Source organism: Oppia nitens, unplaced genomic scaffold (genome assembly GCF_028296485.1).
Source record: "Oppia nitens isolate AA-2021 unplaced genomic scaffold, nextdenovo-longstitch-racon4-pilon3 scaffold5_pilon_pilon_pilon, whole genome shotgun sequence".
Lineage (NCBI taxonomy): Eukaryota > Metazoa > Arthropoda > Arachnida > Sarcoptiformes > Oppiidae > Oppia > Oppia nitens.
This window is the reverse complement of record NW_026533243.1, coordinates 6,325,256-6,345,448: the sequence shown is the minus strand read 5'-3', so window position 1 is coordinate 6,345,448 and position 20,193 is coordinate 6,325,256. Positions and strand designations below refer to the sequence as shown.

The 20,193-nt window shown below is 28.8% G+C and overlaps 3 protein-coding genes across 6 annotated transcripts; 2 read left to right on the top strand and 1 right to left on the bottom strand.

Annotated features, from left to right (window-relative positions):
• Positions 1-1,451: 1,451 nt before the first annotated feature.
• On the top strand, positions 1,452-3,456 carry LOC128961656 (organic anion transporter 3-like). The gene is made up of 6 exons (XM_054307914.1): positions 1,452-1,718; positions 1,792-1,895; positions 1,974-2,300; positions 2,389-2,556; positions 2,684-2,898; positions 2,966-3,456. The coding sequence occupies exons 1-6, from the start codon at positions 1,452-1,454 to the stop codon at positions 3,454-3,456; spliced, it is 1,572 nt and encodes a 523-aa protein (XP_054163889.1).
• A 62-nt stretch (positions 3,457-3,518) lies between these two features.
• On the bottom strand, positions 3,519-4,565 carry LOC128961880 (ribosome biogenesis protein NSA2 homolog). Its single transcript, XM_054308187.1, has 2 exons — positions 4,022-4,565; positions 3,519-3,941 (listed from the first exon to the last, which is right to left on the bottom strand). Exons 1-2 carry the CDS (start codon positions 4,420-4,422, stop codon positions 3,560-3,562), a joined length of 783 nt encoding a protein of 260 aa, XP_054164162.1. The 5' UTR covers positions 4,423-4,565; the 3' UTR covers positions 3,519-3,559.
• A 2,851-nt stretch (positions 4,566-7,416) lies between these two features.
• Positions 7,417-19,951, top strand: LOC128961860 (inositol 1,4,5-trisphosphate receptor-like). Of its 4 annotated transcripts, XM_054308162.1 has the most exons (17): positions 7,417-7,760; positions 7,841-7,911; positions 7,993-8,114; positions 8,192-8,428; positions 8,486-8,675; positions 10,452-14,320; positions 14,565-14,621; positions 14,713-15,306; positions 15,440-15,490; positions 15,774-17,318; positions 17,392-17,584; positions 17,657-17,776; positions 17,845-18,182; positions 18,266-18,926; positions 18,989-19,149; positions 19,206-19,367; positions 19,428-19,951. In XM_054308162.1, exons 1-17 carry the CDS (start codon positions 7,669-7,671, stop codon positions 19,497-19,499), a joined length of 8,535 nt encoding a protein of 2,844 aa, XP_054164137.1. In that variant the 5' UTR covers positions 7,417-7,668; the 3' UTR covers positions 19,500-19,951. The 4 variants fall into 4 exon arrangements, with proteins under 4 accessions (XP_054164137.1, XP_054164139.1, XP_054164138.1 ...); XM_054308164.1 differs by lacking the exon at positions 14,565-14,621; XM_054308163.1 differs by lacking the exon at positions 15,440-15,490.
• Positions 19,952-20,193: the final 242 nt, after the last annotated feature.

Genomic DNA, 20,193 nt, shown 5'->3' with positions numbered 1-20,193 from the left:
ATTGTGTAAAAATTAAGATAAATAAATCATAGTTAAGATAAATAGTGACTACAAAAAATTAACGTTTATATGATTTGTCATAAAACAAATATTTTTTTAAGTTGCTGATAATAAACGTTGTAATTAATTTGAAATTAAAAACAAATTTTTTATAATTTAATTAATTGATGTATTAACTTTGTAATATACAAATTTAAGTATATTTAATTACTACAAATAATTGACATTTTATTAAGTGACAAATTTAAAAAGTCAAAAAATTAAAATTTAATATAAAAATTAATTTTTACCACTTAGATTTTATTAGAGATATTTTTAAATATTATATTAGTATAAATTATTTTTATAAATATGTATATAAATTTATATATTGAGTTTTACAAAAAAAAAATTAATTAAATAGAGTTAATCTAAAATAGTATTGTCAGAACAAACTTTTAAAATATTTTATTTTTATGTCTGAAGTGTTTATTTTTCTCACATCATATCTCAAACCTATTATTTATTAATTATAAAATATGTTTATTTGTCAACTATTTTGATAATGTTATTGAAGAAAGAACATTACTTTTTTAAAAATAATAATAATAACTACTTATTTCAGAATCTAAAATTAAAATTTACAAAAAATAGTTATAATTTATAGACATATAAAAATTACTCTTATAATAGTTTTTAATTAATTTGTTATGTTATATAACTTATAGTAATATATTATATTGAGTTGACTCAACTAAAATTTTATTTTAAATTTAAAGAAATTTTGGACTAACTATAATAGAATAAAAAATTATAATCTAGCACATATTTGCAAATATTATATTACATTTATTTGAAATTTTTATTATCTATACAATTTTAAATAAAAATGTAAAAATTGTGAAAAAACAAACAAATTATATAAATAAATTATATTTAGATATGTATTCAGTTTTACTGATTTCATTAAAATATAGAGTTTATTGTTCATTATCTGTTGATTTATTTTGTTACTTAATTTGCACTTAATATATAATTTTAAAAATATAAGCAAATATAAGCGTATAAATAAAAAATAAAAGTGATAAAATAAATCTTTATTTATTGAAATATATATTGAAATAATGATATTTATCCAGGTGATTCTAATGTACATACAGATGCATCTAGTGAATAACATTAAGCTAAATAAATTGACATTTATATATAAAATATATAATTCAAATTAATTAGTATATTTTATTTATAATTTGAATATCTATTAGAATTAGAATTTTAAATATTATGATAAAAATTTCAAATAATAATACATTCAATAATAATAGTTGTGTATTAAATTAAATTAATTTAAAACTACAGTAATTTATGAATTGATTTAATAAATAATACTAATATATACTAAATTGATAATAAATATTATGGATTGCGAATCAATTATTGAAAAAGTTGGTTCATTTGGTTTATATCAAAAAATGTTAGGTCTCTTCTTGTGTCTAATGATTGCACCATTTTTTGCATTCAATGATTTGACACAATTCTTACTATTCTTGGAACCAAATCATTCATGTATTGACCGAACCGAAGAAATTCATGTCTATTATAATATTATTTGGTTTACAACATCTGATCAACAAATCTCAAAACAATGTGAACTTATAGACAAATCTGGAAATAAGACTAATTGTATTTATGGCCATCAATACAACTATTCACACATTTATCCGACAATCGTTTCTGAGGTTATTTCAAAATATTAAATTAAAAAACTTTATATTAATTAAAGATATATATTTTTTAATTACAAATAATTAGAATAACTGGGTTTGTGAGGACAGTTGGAAATTGTATTTCGTTCATACAATATACTGGWCCGGATCACTGATTGGGGTATACGTTATCGGCAGTATATCTGATAGGTTAGCTATTTTTAATAATAATATAATATATATATACTGTATAAATAAATCTTATATAATATTTGATTTGAATAATAGCTACGGGAGAGTACCAGCCATAGGAGTTTGTCATCTAATTAGTGCAATTGCCGGAACCGCTACAATATTTTTCTCCCACAGTTTTATTGTTTTACTCATTTCCCGAGCATTCATGGGTTTTGTAGTATTATCTCAGGGAATGTTTGCCGTAGTGTTGGTCATGGAGTTCGTGGGAATCGATGGCCGTATGATTATATCGACTCTGTTTTTGTTTAGTTATTCAATAACGGCTACCATTCTTCCGTGGATTGCATACTATATCCATAACTGGAGAATATTAAGCGTTATTACATCCGTTCCCCTCTTTATTATACCAATCATATGTTTGTAAGCATTTATTTTCAAATTAATTACTTTTCAAAGTATAAAATTTTATGGAAAAATAATTAATTGTTTTTATATTTAAAAAAATAAGATTTATTCCCGAATCTGTTCGTTGGCTTATTTCCAAAGGCGAGCACTCAAAGGCTGAAAAGATAATCAAAAGAATATCATTAATAAATAAAAAGACAATAACTGATGAGGAAATTAATATGAAAAATATTAAAGTAGACGAAACTAAAAATCAATCGTTGTTTCAATTGTTTTATTATAAAAGACTTTTGAAAATATTTATTTTGACAAATATTTTATGGTAAGCTTACATAATACTGTATAGTTTATAAAATAATCAAAAGTTATTTTAATATTATTATTTTAATGACCAAAAGGGCGCTACAAAATATCGGTTATACGGGTGGCAACATATACGCGGCCAATGTCTCTAACAGTCCTTTCATTATGTTATCGGTAAATTCGGCACTGGATGTGATCGCAACCTTTTTCTCCAACAAATTTTCCAATACTTATGGCCGAAAAATCACTACAATTGTCAGTTGTTTTTTGGCTGGAATTTCATATATATCGGCAGCTTTTATACCATTTCGTATGTATTTATTAAATTGTTGCCAAAAACTGCAACCAATTGTCATTAAATTTTCACTATATTTTAGATTTGTATAAAATTCAATTGGCTGTCCTGTTAGTCGGCAGACTTACCTTCACGTGTGGATATAATGTACAATACATATATGCAGCTGAAGTCTATCCAACTGTAGTCAGAAGCAGAGCACTGGCTGTTCGTTTGGCTGTAGGATCTATCGGTAACTTAATTAGTCCACAGATTGTAGAGCTGGCAATATTTGGAAAACAAATACCACTATTTTTATTTGGATTTTGCGCTTTTATGGCTTCCGCTTTAATGACACAATTACCCGAAACTTTGGACAAACCATTACCMGAGACTTTAGAAAATGGCAATAGTCTTGGAAAGAAAATAAATGCAAGAAGACGGTCAACATTTATAGCGGTATGTATGGCACCGGTAGAGATACCACTTAATGTTGGCGATGATAATCATCTCAATGTCAATACTTCCACTGTTGACAACATTCAACTGAGACATTATCCCAAATTAAATAATAAACAGTTGACTAAACTTTAAATCATATTAAAAATTGTGAAAAWTTTTTATCAAAACTTCTAATCAGTTAAAAATATCTTTATTTACACAAAATATTGAACTAAATAAACATTTTAAAAAACAATTAGACGAGTAGTACAGCATTAATACAACCATCATTTTCGGGATTATTGGTCACCTGAGCGTATTTACCCCAAACCACTTTACCTGATTGGGTAACTAAACCCAATTCACTGATATTCACTTCAATAACTGTTCCTTTAGTGATAACACCGAGCGATGTATACATCGGTGAACTCGGATTCTTCTTAACGCCGATTATCGGCAAATGAAAGGTAGCTTTCAGTTCTGGATGTGTTACGTGTGCCGTCTTAAACCGTAAGGCCATCGGACGTATAAATCGTTCAAACTTTGGTGGCTTTCGAGTGAATCCTTCGCCGACGTAACACACTTTAGTAACCATTCGTTTCCATGATTTCTTCTTTCGTTTACCAGTATTAATGGCTCTACAAAAACATAATTACCGGTAATTAATAACTTCAGTAATGAGTTATTATCTCAAAAACACCACTCATTGGTGTCATACCTGAAAACCTCCATTTCTGAGATGGCCTTAACCTTAGGTATGGGAACATCCCATTTACCGGCTTTTTCTTTACGTTTCTGTTTAATCATATTTGACAGCACTTTAGCGCGAGTTTGAGTCTCTCTGTCCAACAGATAGTGCGGAACGGCTCCATCGGTAACCTCTTTGTCGGCYTTTTTCTTAGTATTTTTCTCTTCGTGTGCTTTCAATGTTTTCTTCATTTGAATCTTTTCATTAAACCTCTGTTTGTTATACAGTTTGGCTTTAATTCCTCTTAACTTCTTGGCCTTTGCCGACACTTCCCGCACACTTCGGGCCTCTTTCTTGCGTTTTCTCTCCTCATAGTCAAGCCGTCGGCCGTACCGCTTGTTGAAGAGCTCGATGTGCTCGTTCTGCGGCATTGTATGACACTATCACCACAATTGGATCCAAATGATCGACTAAATAGTGATATAACAACAAATGGTCAGAAAATCACGTCAAACAACAAAACGTGGTTTTTATGGATCACATGACTCATGCGTTCACTCATTAAATACTATATTATTATAGTATTAGTGAGACATCTATTGAGTGACAAAAACTAATAATTTTTTATTAACTTTATTATCAGTTTTTAACAATAATTAGTAAATAATTTTTAATAAATATAAAATCAATAATTAAAAAGCAATGAAATTGAAAATAAATAGTATTTTATATATTTTTATATTATATTAATGTTTAAAAATTTGTATAAAGTTATGCAMAAACAAATAGTTTTAAATCCTAATATTTAATCTATTGATTTCTAATTTAAGTTAATTAAATGACATAAATATTTTCTAAAATAGATAACACACTGTTAACCGCACAAGTCATACGAATWTCAATAATAATATAATAAATATATTYAAATAAATTTATATCTTATATATAATTATAAGTTTTTATAMCTCGAGGTAAACAAACCTTATAATTGATAACAAGTTGTTTGTTGTTTACAGAATTAATAAAATWTWAAACATTAGATATAATTAAAATGATTATCAAGGTCTATTTCTAAATTTTATATTTAATTGTCAGTTTGTTAACATTTCTATCATTACTAATACTCTATTCTATATAAAACTAATTMTTAATTATACTGTATTTAATATATTAGTTATTTTACATTAGAAAATCTGAAACAACTAAATAWCATTTGAATTGATTTGAAAATTTTATTTATACTGACAAACAAATTAAGATACAAACATATTGTTTTTTAAAAATAAAAATTGTATTATTATAAAAAATTGTCTTGACTATTTATTTATAATTTTATAATASAACTTTTTATTGGTAAATATTTATAGTTAATATCAATTTCATACTAATGTTTTTACAAATTTCTAAGTTATCATCTGAAAAATAGGTTAATATGTTTTTTGATAATGAATAACATTTGGTTTTAAACATTGCTATATATAACTTCATATAATTTCAATATAAATAAACATATGTTAAGTACAGTACATATTTTTAATGATTAATATAATAAATAAAAATAAACTTCAAAAATCAAATGTTAATCAATGTATAAACATTTGATTGATAGCTGTGTTTSCATTTTTTTGTTGTTGAAAATTTGCAAAGTTTTCAATATTATATTTTAGAAATTGTATCAAATGTTTTATAAAATTGTTAAAATTTTATACACATTTTGTATGTTTAAATTAAAACATTTCTAAATTATAAAAATAATTAATTATAAACACATTCTATAATATATATATTCAAAATAAGTATAACTATTATTTCATATTACTTATACTGTATATATATATATTGTTTAAAAAAATCAAATATATAATTATAAATTAAAAAAATTTATTATATACTGTATATACACATATGTAAAATTATAATAAACATATTTTTCTAAACGTCATTCAAAAAATTGTTTGGAAAAGAGCTCTCTCTTAACAAATGAGGAAATTATATTCAATAAAACTAATTATAATTATTAATAACTAATCCCTGTTTATGAAGTTATGGTTACACACAATGCATAGGGATATTGAAGACAAATTAGGTACGACTTTTCACAGAGTAGTTTGCAATGAAAATTATTGTTTAAAAAATATAATAATTTTAATGTTTAAGTCAATTAAAGACAATAATTTTTTCAATCAAGTTTTATAATAATAATAATATTTCACAAAAAAATAAAAATTATTGGTATTAATAAGTATTGTAAATAGATTTTAATTATGAATTTATATAGTWTTAATATAAGTTTTTCAACTTAATTTTTTTTATAAAAAGTATTCATGAAATTTCAATGAATATATTTGCAACTAAATTAATAGCTAATAACATTAGAGAATTAAACATAAATTTTAAACAACATTATTATCAAACAGATTGATCAATATATAATAAAAATAATATAAAAACCTAAGATTACAAATAATAACAATAAAAATATATGATATATAAAATTGCATTAGATTAATAATAAAAGTAAATTACTGTATTTTAATTGTTATTAATTAAATAAAGTGAAATACAATGCATTTAGTAAATTAGCAGTAGCACAAATAGACTAATTTATATTAAATTAAAATAATCATATAATAATAATTTTTGTATTAGTAATAAATAGGAGAGAATATTAAAAATTAAGTTAATATCATTAAAAAAAACTATTAAAACTAAAATATACATTATGTATAGTTAACTAAATTGACGTTAATTCATGCGCAATCATAATATATAAGAGGACTGTTATTTCAAATAGCAGTCAATGTATTATAATATTATAATAATATTATAGAGTACTTACAAAACTAAGCTAAGGCTACGAAAACCAACAAATATGTGTAACTAAAACAACATTTGCTATTGAATTTTGAAACATTAAATAAATAAATAGTTGTTTTGTTATTATTATTTTAATGTTAAAAGTAAATGAATTGAGTTTTTGTATATTTTATATATAAAAACTTTCAAGTGATATATCAGAGCCAGTAATGCATAACTAGTTTACAAGTGATGATCACAACTATAATAAATGATTTATTTTAAGCGACACTTGAATATAATTTTATTGGATTTTTTTGCATACATGTAGTGTACAGTATTATACAATTAGTTTTCTTTAATAAATATATATACAGTACTGAACAGTAGTTTTTTTTAGTTTAATTTTGATTATTTCAATGCAATTATTTTATGTGTTATTAGTTGTGATTAAATGTGATTTTTTATTATTTCATTAGTAATTCATTTGTTTTTTGTTGTTATGTTTTTGTTATTTTAATTTATTGTTGTTTTTGTTATTTTTAATTAAATTTGACGACAAATAGTATTACTGATAGTAATATATAACACCAGTTATGACAACACATAGCAGTATATGACAGCAAATGTKTTGTTGTTATGCTTTGAAATAAGTATTAAATTAAGTGATAATTTAATACAAATAATGTATTAAATGGTATAAAATTAGTGACCAAATGGTTGGCCAACTAATGGATTAGTGCCTTCACTGATGTCTTATTTGTTGTATGATTTGGTGACACAAGTGGTCCCATAATTATAGTGCAAACAAACCAACTGTTGATCATCTTTTCACTGATTACACGACCAGCAAGTGGTCAGTGATATAATCTGTGGTTAAAATGTGCGAAAACAGCGCATCTTTTCTCCACATCGGAGATATGGTCTCTCTGTTTGCTGAGGGAACTGTTTCGGGATTCCTGTCCACACTCGGGTGAGTTATAGTGGCCAATGATAACCGATTATAGATAGTATTAAACTATTGTTTATATACTATATATGATATGTTGACAGTTTGGTTGACGACCGATGTGTGGTTCAGCCCAACGCTGGCGACCCATCAGATCCTCCCAAGAAGTTTAGAGGTTTTTTACTCATTTTTTCTTTACATATTATTATCATATGTTTTAGCAAAACTTATTTAACATATATTTTACTTTCAAAAGACTGTCTTTTCAAGATGTGTCCAATGAATAGATACTCAGCTCAGAAGCAGTTCTGGAAAGCGGCCAAACAGTCCAACAATCAGACTAACAGAAGTGATGCCTTATTGCTCAAGAAGTTACACGTAAATCATAATTATTAGTATTAAACCAATTGATTGATTAATTGATTTGTTTGTCTGTCTGTTTGTCTGACTGATAGCACGCCGCAGAACTAGAGAAGAAACAGAATGAAACCGAAAACAAGAAATCACTCGGAAGTATCATTCAATACGGAGGTGTCATTCAATTATTGCATCTCAAGAGTAATAAGTATCTGACAGTTAATAAGCGATTGCCGGCACTCTTGGAGAAGAACTCGATGAGAGTCTATTTGGACAGCAATGGTAATGAGGGTTCTTGGTTTTATATCGTGCCTTTCTATAAGCTCAGGGCTACTGTAAGGACGTCTACTTAATTTTCAATAGCCATTTGTTTTAATAGTTTTACAAAACAGGGCGATAATGTTGTGGTCGGTGACAAAGTTGTGTTAACACCGGTAAATGCGGGACAACCACTTCACGCCAGTAATTATGAACTGCCAGACAATATCGGCTGTAAGGAAGTAAATGCTGTTAATTGCAATACATGTTGGAAAATATGCCTATTTATGGACTATAAAGAAAACATTGACGATGTCCTCAAAGGTATGTCTATTTTTCTCACATTAATTTTAATGGTCTATAAATCATAAAAACTTGTGATAAATGTTATATTAAAATAAGTTTAAATAGTTTTTTATGTATTTTTATTCTGTATTTGTTTATCAGTCAAATAATAAGTCTATTTATATGTTATTTCAACTAAAGATTAATCTATAATTATAATACTTATTAAATAAGATAATGTATTAATGAATATACAGTATATTTGACACTATTTGAGGCAACTATCAGTTATATAATACATATGATAATTGCTTTAAAATGAAAATAGATTGTATTTTAGTTATTTATTATGTTATACTTTATTAGTTATACACAATTTTATTAAACTAGTATTTAACTATCATTAGTTTATCATATTATGATATTGTATTATACAACATAAAAATGCATTACATAGTTAACTTAATTTTTGCATTTAAAACTACTGGTAGATCAAAATTCCTGTCATAAATAGTATATTTTTTGTGTACATTTTATTAATAATTTATATACATACAGTATATTATTATATTAATAAATTTTACATAATACAAATATAAAAATAATTTATAATGTTTTGTATAAACAATATTTATTAAAATTATAATAAAATTTTGAGTTTAGTCGTTATTTCAACACATTTGTGTATATTATTTGCAGCATTTGAAGGCTTGATGAAAGTATTTGATTATTTCAATGATTTATTGATTTGTATCATATGTTTTATGATTTGTTTACTAAATATACATACATTGTATAAATTTTTAATGTATGCTTTAATTGTTTTTGAATATCAAATGTTACTTAAATTTAATATACAATTTACAGACTGTATATAAGTGTTATGCATTAAAATTTATTATTTTAAAATAAAAATTTCAAATTTATGTCATTAAAATACATTAAGAATTTTAAATATTAAATCTAAAAAATTAGATATTTGAAATCCTCTGTTACATAGGCTATGTATCAAATTTCACATATTTTTTGATGATTAAAATACACATTATACTGTACTATACTGTAGATTAAAATTTTGATAAATTTATTTAACTTTGTGTTAATTGAAGTTTCAAGTTATGATAAAATAATTTATAAAATTATCCAATTTTTAAAGCTTAACTTAATTTTCATGCTATAAAAGTAATGTAATTGTTTTGGTAAATATTTTTATGGCATTAATCAATTTAATATGCATTTGTTAAGTGAAAAATTGTTATTATAGCGGATGTTATGATAGCAACATATTTATTGATAAAATAATATTTAATGAATTTACCAAAAAATTTCAAAATTTTAAAGTATTTACTTTTCATAAACAAATAATAATTTTTATGCGATGAATATTTTTAATTAAAGTTACGGTAAAATAATAATTTTTAATTTTTTTATATGCAAGCAATTTAAATTTATTTGGTTTATACTAACTATTCATTCATTATTATTTTTTGATTAGCGTTTGATTGATTTTTAAGGTTATAACTAACATAATTCAAATTTATAGATAAAAATTATATCAAAATTAAACACGTTTTGTTTCTTTTACTTCATATATAATACTATATTTATATTGCATTTTTAATTTATATATATAAATATTTTTGCATAATACTGTATAATATACAGTATATGATACGAATATTAAAATATATTATTTACTGTTACTATAAATATAAATACAAATAAAAAGCAAATGAATAAATTATAAATATTTAATATATACTATAATATACTGTACTGTATATACATATTACCGGCGATTGTATTTGAAATCAGGTGGTGATGTGGTTCGTCTATTTCACGCCGAACAGGAAAAGTTCCTAACAATGGATGAATACAAGAAAAAGCAATACGTGTTTCTCAGGACGACTGCACGTGCGGCCGCCACATCTGCCACTTCATCAAAGGCTTTGTGGGAAATAGAAGTGGTTCAACACGACCCGTGCAAAGGTGGTGCCGGACATTGGAACTCATTGTTTAGATTTAGACACTTAGCCACCGGTCAATATTTAGCCGCAGAGATCGATGAAGAAACAACACCTGATCTTATGAGAAATAAACTAAGAGGTGTAGCAGACAATCATGTCTTTCAATTGGTTTCAGTGCCTCACAGCTATGACATCGCCAGTATATTTGAGTTGGACTTAACCACTCTTACCCGACACGACGATCTGGTGCCTCAAAACTCTTATGTCAGACTTAAACACATTTGTACCAACACTTGGGTTCACAGCACTAACATTCCTATCGATAAAGAAAATGAAAGGCCGGTTATGTCTAAAGTTGGTTGTGCTCTGATTCGAGAGGATAAAGAGGCATTTGCTTTGGTTCCGGTATCACCCGTTGAGGTACGAGACCTGGACTTTGCTAACGATGCGTGCAAAGTGTTGACTAAAATAGCGATACAATTAGAGAAAAAGCAAATCACACAAAATGAGCGCAAACTCGTTACACAATTGTTAATTGAAATCATTTACTTTATTACTGATCTGGAGAACGACCCAAAACGTGTCGATCCTTTTGAATTGGTTCCGACAACTACTAATCGCGAGCGACAAAAGCTTTTGCGAGAACAGAATATTCTGAAGCACTTGTTTAAGATACTTCAGGCACCGTTCACTTGCATCGATGGCGGAGAACCGATGCTTCACATGGAGGAGCTCAGCGACACACGATATGCGCCGTACAAACAGATTTGTCGGCTATGCTATCGTGTACTTCGACTCTCACAACATGATTACCGCAAAAATCAAGAATATATTGCAAACTGGTTTGGATTTATGCAAAAACAAATCGGTTACGATGTCTTGGCTGAAGACACTATCACTGCATTATTACATAGCAATAGAAAACTATTGGAACAACACATCACCGCTAATGAAATCGAGACATTTGTTTCATTGGTACGCAAGAACCGAGAGTCAAGATTCTTAGATTATTTGTCTGATTTGTGTATTTCCAAGAAAGTGGCGATTCCTATAACACAGGAACTGATTTGTAAAACAGTTTTATCGCCAAAAAATAGTGATATTCTCATTGAAACGCGTTTAGTGAGGACTCAGGTCGAAGTGGATTATGAAATAGAGGGCGAATCCGAACCATTTGTTACCACAGAAGAAGAAGAGGATATTGTTCTTCTATGGGATAACTCGACTAAATCTAAATCAATTCGTGAGTTAGCAAAAGGTATTACCTCTGGATGTGCTGAAGATCAAAACATTTTGGATTATTATAGACATCAATTAGATTTGTTTAGTAATATGTGTTTAGATCGACAATATTTAGCCATTAATAATTTATCGTCACATTTGGACATCGATTTAATACATAAGTGTATGTCAGACGAAAGTCTTCCGTTTGATTTAAGGGCTTCATTTTGTCGACTATTGCTTCATATGCACGTTGATCGTGACCCTCAGGAACAGATAACTCCTGTAAAATATGCCAGACTTTGGTCTGAGATTCCTCGAAAGTTGTCGATTGAAGACTACGATACAAACAAACAACAAGATATGTCGGCTAAAGAGGCCGTTAAGAAAAAATTTGCTGCAATTATAACATTTGTTGAGGAATACCTGTGCAATGTTGTGAGCCATGTCTGGTCATTTGCCGATCGCGAGCAAAACAAGTTGACCTTTGAAGTGGTCAAACTTGCCCGAGAGCTCATCTATTTTGGTTTCTATAATTTTTGCGATTTATTACGATTGACTAAAACATTGCTTAATATACTCGACTGTACAACTGAACCATCCATTAAAAAGATGGTCACCGAAGCTGTSAATCTTAAAGATACTCCAATGAAATCAATCGGTGATATTAGTAATGTTATGACAAATCTTATTCTAAACAGAGATAAATTGAAAACAATTAAAACCAATCAAACTGTCAAAAGTGATGTTTCAATAACAGGAAATCTGAGTGTATCTCCAGAAGTTAGTTGTGAAATGGATACTAATGTGATGGACACTAAATTGAAGATTATAGAGATTTTGCAGTTTATTTTAAACGTTAGACTTGACTACAGAATAACGGGTTTATTGACTATATTTAAGAAAGAGATTGAGGCGAGTCATGAAAATGATGAATCAATTGATAAATTCAATGTTTTGGACGATACGGTTAATATTGGAGAAAAGGGTATCGATTTGGCACATATCGGACAACAGGCAGAACTGATATTTGGTGGCGAAAATAATGACGACATTGATTTAGACGGTAACGGTGGCTGCACTTTCTTGAGAGTACTTCTTCACCTAACAATGCATGAATATCCACCACTTGTGAGCGGTTCACTTCATCTACTGTTTCGACATTTCTCTCAGCGTCAAGAAGTACTTCAATCATTTAAACAAGTTCAATTACTAGTATCAACCAGTGATGTCGAAAACTATAAGCAAATTAAATTAGATTTGGATCAGTTCAGACTATTAGTTGAAAAATCAGAGCTTTGGGTTTATAAATCCAAAGCAATGGATGAAGAATCTGGAAGTGTTGGAAAAACAAAATCAATTAAAGGTTCTGATGGCGATCCCGATGAACACGACACCAATAAAACAGTTCCCGATCATCTGTTTAGAAGTAACTCTTCGTCACCAATTGGATTAGAATCTGGTTTTCAAACAATCAATATTTCACATTCAAAAAACTATAAGACGATTCGGGAAATATTGCTTCGGTTGACCAAACTTTGTGTTCAGGAGAGCACTGGACTTAAAAATGAAGTGAAAGCCCGTAAACACGAGCAACGGTTGTTGAGGAATATGGGCGCACATATTGTTGTACTTGAATTGTTAAGAATACCCTACGACAAGAAGGATGACATTAAGATGAATGAAGTGATGCGTTTGGCTCATGAGTTTCTCCAACACTTCTGTCTAAGCAATACTCCTAATCAGACAATACTGGAGAAGCATTTAGAGCTCTTCATGACTCCCAATTTGGTTGACGCCCGCACTATGTGTGCCATATATCGCGACAATTTTACTCTTTGCAATGAAATCAATGAACGAGTTATTCAACATTTTGTTCAGTGTATTGTCACTCACGGCCGACACGTCCAATATCTTAAATTTTTGCAAACTATTGTTAAAGCCGAGGGACAAGTGGTTAGAAAGTGTCAGAATATGGTTATGCAAGAGTTGGTCAATGCTGGCGAAGATGTATTAGTCTTTTATAACGATAAAACTAGTTTTAATCATTTGATTGAAATGATGAGAAGTGAACGAAATCGTTTGGATGAGTCCGGCCATCTTCAGTATCACATAAATCTGGTTAAACTGTTGGCCTGTTGTACGGAAGGCAAGAATGCCTTTACCGAAGTTAAATGTCATTCATTGCTCTCATTGGATGACATTATTCTTGTTGTCGAACATCCAGATTGTATCGCCGAAGTAAAGGAGGCGTACATAAACTTTTTGACCCATTGTTTCATTGATACCGAAATGGAAATGAAAGAGATCTATGCGTCGAACCATATTTGGACACTTCTGGAAAACTTTTTAGTCGATATGGCGACGGTATGTAACGCCACACACGACCGAAATCACGCCAACTTTGCACTCGAAACATATGTCACGCATTCAATCATGAATTTGGTCACAACTTTCTTTAATTCGCCATTTAGTGATCAGAGTTCAAGTGTTCAGGTATTTCATTAATATTTATTTTTTTAAAAATATAAATCCTTTGATATGACATATTAAGAAAATTAATTTTCTAGTAAACGAAATGCTTATTTAGAAAAACTTTAGTTTATTTGCACTAAAAATTTTTGCTTTTATCCCATTTTCATTTGGTTTTGGTATTTGGTTGATAAACATTTTAAAAATTGGTTGAATTTCCAATTTGCATGCATTTCCCGATTATACTCTTAACTTTACCGAAATCCAGAAGCACTTATCCACCAAAAATAGTGCCGCAAAACCTCAAAGAATAGATTTAACTGATGTAAGACTAATCMGAATACATTTGTATCAATAATAATGTTTTTTTTTGTTATTTACATCTTTTGACTTAAAAATAATTGGTTGTCTAACAGACTCATCAACCAGTGTTTGTACGCGTACTTCAAGGAGCTTTCCGACTGAGTACCAGCACTTGGCTATCATTACCGCAACGGATGAACGTTGAGATGTGCATTAAGTCATTGATGGAAATATCGAAGACTCGAGGAATTGCCATTCCGACAGAACTGGAAACACAAGTGACACAAATGTTTCAAAAACAGAATTTATTATCTAAACACACGAGAGTCTGGTTGTCCGCTGCTCGCACCGGCACTTCTAGTAGAAAACCTCCGACACTGGACATCATTCAGACGACATCACAGTCCAACTTTAGAAATGATCGTTCAATAATTGAAGGTTTTCAAGATATTGTATCACTTTTGGAGGAACAATTAAGACCATTAGTTTTGGCAGAATTGTCTGTGTTTGTTGATGTCCTCTACAAACCAGAAATGCTGTTCCCACCGAACACAGAAGCGCGGCGTATGTGTGAAAACGGAGGATTTATTAGTCGACTTATTAAACATACCGAAAGATTAATGGAAGAAAAAGAGGAAAAACTTTGTGTTAAAGTATTACAAACACTGAAAGAAATGTTGGCAATTGATCCGGACTATGAAGAAAGGGTGAGATTTTATGTATATTTAATTTAAATTGAGATCAAATCAATTGATTAGAATTAAAGCTATAAAAATCCAATACAAAAATCCATATATAATATAAAATAATATACTCTCCCCTAATATATTAACGGTAAAGGCTTTACTCGACCTTTTGTTAACCGAAAAGGAAATCTTGAATAGAGAACGGGTAAGACATTTGCAAATTTTATAATGATATACAAGTATTGACACAATTTATTTTTGAGTATAATTTACACAAACGTTTGCATCCCTTTATATATTGTTTTTATTTTCTATTGATTGTTATTTTGGTTTGATTTTTGCACATTTGATTTGATTTATTTATCGATTTGACGTTTGATTTGTCACTTAAGTTTTGTTTATATCTTATTGAAATTATTATTATTTAAATAATATTATATAAATTAAGTTAAATTTTAAATATAATATATTTATAAATGATTTGTTAGGGCGAAGCATTGCGTAAAGTTTTGTTGGATAGATATTTGTCGAGAAGTGATATAAACAAAATGGCAAATAAAGCGGACTCTAATAAAAGTCTAACAAAAATAACAAAAATAGTAAAGTCGACGACACAGTACGGACCGGGAGCTATACTATTACCCAGAGCTCAGATGACATTAGCTGAAGTACAGTGCCATTTGGACAAAGAGGGCTGTAGTAATCTTGTCATTGAATTAATTATGATAAATCCGAGTCATAACATATTTGTCGAGTGTGTCGAACTGGGTATAGCCCTCCTTGAAGGCGGTAATTCAACCATTCAAAAGTCCATTTACCAGAAGCTGACCACTGAGACAGCGGCTACTGAAAAATTTTTCAAAGTTTTTTATGATAAGATAAAGTTTGCTCAGCACGAGATCAAGTCTACTATTAATGTCAGTTCAAGTGATCAAAACAGAGTCAATAGGGATGACGACAACAGTAACGATAAGAATGAAAATAACAATCCTTATGGAAGAAAGGATACGCTGAGGAATAGTCGTTCGCACAATGGATTTGTTATGACCGATGAGCTCAAACAGCAGCTCATGGATGCAGCAAATGTCACTTCAAAAGCATATCAACACATTAATAGTTTGAGTTATACTCCATCCACTCCATTGATAAATAATTCGTCATTTGGTGATAGTTATGAAAGAGATTCGGTTAGTTCTGCTAATGGTTTTGTTCCTCTTGAAGACGTTTACTTAGTTTATGGCACCGAAAGGCGTGAGTCTAAAAGTAAAACAAATGAAGCCCGTCTTCCCTCAGAAATAACAGTTATGCAACAAATCTTAAGATTTTTGCAACTGTTGTGCGAAAACCATAACTCTGAGCTACAGAATTATTTAAGACATCAAAACAGTAAAAATAATTTCAATCTAATATCAGAAACACTTATGTTTTTGGATAGACTGTGTGGTTCAACAACTGGTGGATTAGGTTTGTTAGGACTCTATATCAATGAACATAATGTAACACTTGTTAACCAAACATTGGAGACATTAACCGAGTACTGTCAGGGCCCGTGTCATGAAAATCAAAATTGTATTGCAATGCATGAGTCCAATGGCATCGATATTATAATAGCACTGATTCTTAACGATATAAACCCATTRGGAAAGAAACGAATGGATCTGGTCTTAGAGCTTAAGAATAATGCATCGAAATTATTGTTAGCTATTATGGAAAGTAGAGCCGACTCTGAAAATGCCGAAAGAATTTTATTTAATATGATTCCCAAACAGTTGGTTGAAGTGACCTGTAATGCCTTTCATCAAATTGAAGACATCAGTGATGAAATCGATAGCTTTTCGGATATCGATGATAATGATGATGTGGTTAACCCTAAAGAAGTGGGTCATAATATATACATTTTGTGCCATCAATTGGCGCAACACAACAAAGATTTAGCGTCACTTCTCAAGAATTCTGGTGACACTGACATTGAAGTGAATTTAAAAATGAAAGATTCGCTCAGTTATTATCAATCACATACCGCACAGATTGAGGTAATAATTAGATTGATTTGAATGGATGGATGGATTCATTTTGTTATTAATTTGTTTTTTTTTATTAAATCAGATCGTAAGACATGACCGAACTATGGAACAGATAGTGTTTCCAGTGCCACAAATTTGTGAATTCTTGACCCGTGAGTCCAAAATGAAAACATATCACTCGGCAGAAAGGGATGAACAGGGAAGCAAAGTGTCCGACTTTTTTGAGCGAACAGACGATCTTTTCAATGAAATGAAATGGCAAAAGAAGTTGAGAGGTATTACTTGTTAATTGAATTGTTTATTAAAATGTTTTATTGAAAAATTGATATCTTTTTCATACACTTTAGCTCAGCCACTGTTGTTTTGGGTGTCCCGACACATGTCAATGTGGAACTCTATGTCATTTAATTTAGTCGTTTTAATCAATATTATTATAGCTTTCTTCTATCCTTTTCCCGCACAAACCGGTAACTAATATTGCGTTAAACTCTTTAAAAATTAAAATGATTTAATTAAATATTTTTAAATATTATAGAATTGGATTCTCGATTATCAGCGATAATTTGGGTAATTATGTTGATATCTTTGTCGACTGTATTAACAATGTCTGGAAGGGTCGGTATTCGTGTTTTGGGCGCATCATTCATATTACGATTAATATACAGTATAGGCATTCGTCCGACACTTTTCTTGTTGGGCTTAACTAATGTGATCGTCACTACTGTCCATTTGATCTCAATTATGGGAAATCACGGAACCTTTAATAAAGAAATTAAACATATTTTAATAGACAAAGAATTTCTTTATCACATCAGTTATCTTATCTTCTGTATTGTTGGTCTTGTTGTTCATCCATTGATTTATAGTATATTAGTGAGTATTTAAAGTTGATTAACCGGTACTAATGTTTTTAAATTTATAATAAATCAATTTTTATTCAATTATTAAACCAATAGCTTTTAAACGTTGTCTATCAAGAAGAAACACTTAGAAATGTAATAAAATCAGTGACAAGAAATGGTCGATCCATTATTTTAACAGCAATTTTAGCATTAGTTTTAGTTTATTTATTTTCAATCGTCGGTTATATGTTTTTTAGTAACGACTTTCTTATGGAAGTCGACTCTTCTTATATTTCCAAACATAAAAATAACGAATTATCAGAATTGAATTTAGAAGAAAATAACTATTGTTTTGATAATAATTCAAGTATTGGATGCAATAACACAACGAATCAAACGGACGCCAATCTAAAGAATTCAAGTATTTTACTCGATTTGATTAACAAAACCAATGACTCAGAAAATATCGAAATTACTGAAGAATTATACGAAGAAACGGTGAAAGAGAGAGTCTGTGATTCACTGATAATGTGTATCATAACGACCCTAAATCAGGGCATCAGAAATGGCGGCGGAATCGGCGATGTCTTGCGTTCTCCGAGTTCTATGGAACCGCTGTTTGTCGCCCGAGTTATCTACGATTTGCTCTTCTTTTTCGTTGTCATTATTATTGATCTTAACTTAATATTTGGTGTAATTATTGATACATTTGCTGATCTTAGAAGTGAAAAACAACACAAGGATGAGATTCTTAGGAATACATGTTTTATTTGCGGTAAATTTGCTTAATTTCATCAATTGTTGAACTACTGGTTAATTATCTAATTTTATATATAGGATTGGAAAGATCTGCTTTCGACAACAAGAGTGTCTCATTTGAAGAGCACATCCGATGCGAACATAATATGTGGCATTATCTCTATTTTATAGTATTAGTCAAAGTAAAAAATCCGACTGAATTTACGGGACCAGAGAGCTATGTGGCCACTATGATCAAGGTTTGCATATTCATCAGTATATTAATGATTAATTAATTAATACTCATTATTGATAGCAACGTAACTTGGATTGGTTTCCACGGATGAGAGCCATGTCTTTAGCAGCCAATGATAGCGAGTCCGAGCAAAATGAGGTCCGAGTATTGCAATCTCAACTCGAAAACACTAATAAAGTTATCTCAATATTAAGCCAACAATTGTATGAACTTAAAGATCAGGTAATTATGGTTTAAATTATTAAAAAAATAATAACTAATTAATTCAATTGTATTCATCAGATGACTGAACAACGAAAACAACAGCAACGAAGAGGCCTATTGAGCACTAGTGGCCCAATACCTGTCACTTAATTATTTTTTATATCATTTATTTTAGAATTAGTTTTTTTAAATATTTATCAAAATAGGGTTTTTATTATCTAATTTAATTACTTTTAATCATGCAATTTGTTATAACTATTGCCATAATTTGACTTAATATTTGATCAAAAAAAATCAAAAAGATCCTTATATTTTGTGCCTTAAATTGGTTATTGTATTATATTTTATTACCGGTAATCGAGAGATACTTTTAATATTTTTATTGATGAATTTTGTTATCATTTTGACATTTATTTATTTTTGTTTTAACGCCAAATGGATGTTTTATATTTGTTACTATATTTTATTAGATTTATGATTATTTATATTTAAGCGCAATTTTATGTCATTTTAACGTCAGAATTAAGCATTTAATAGCACTTTAAAATGACAATTAACTGTTAAATTAAGCAATGAATGGATTATTTTTATGATGAAAGTCCAGTTACTGGTCATAATAGTGTTATTCAATTTATCACGAAAACAAATAAATATTTTATATGTATTTTTAATAAAAATTTCTTAAATTTAGTACAAAAAAATAAATTTTAAGTAAAGAGCCGTTGATTTTTCATTAATTTGAAGATTCGCAACAATTATATGAATACAATAAACTACACTCGAGTTTCATTTAAATTTACAATAAATTACAATTTACTATAATTACATAATTTGCTTTTCTCAA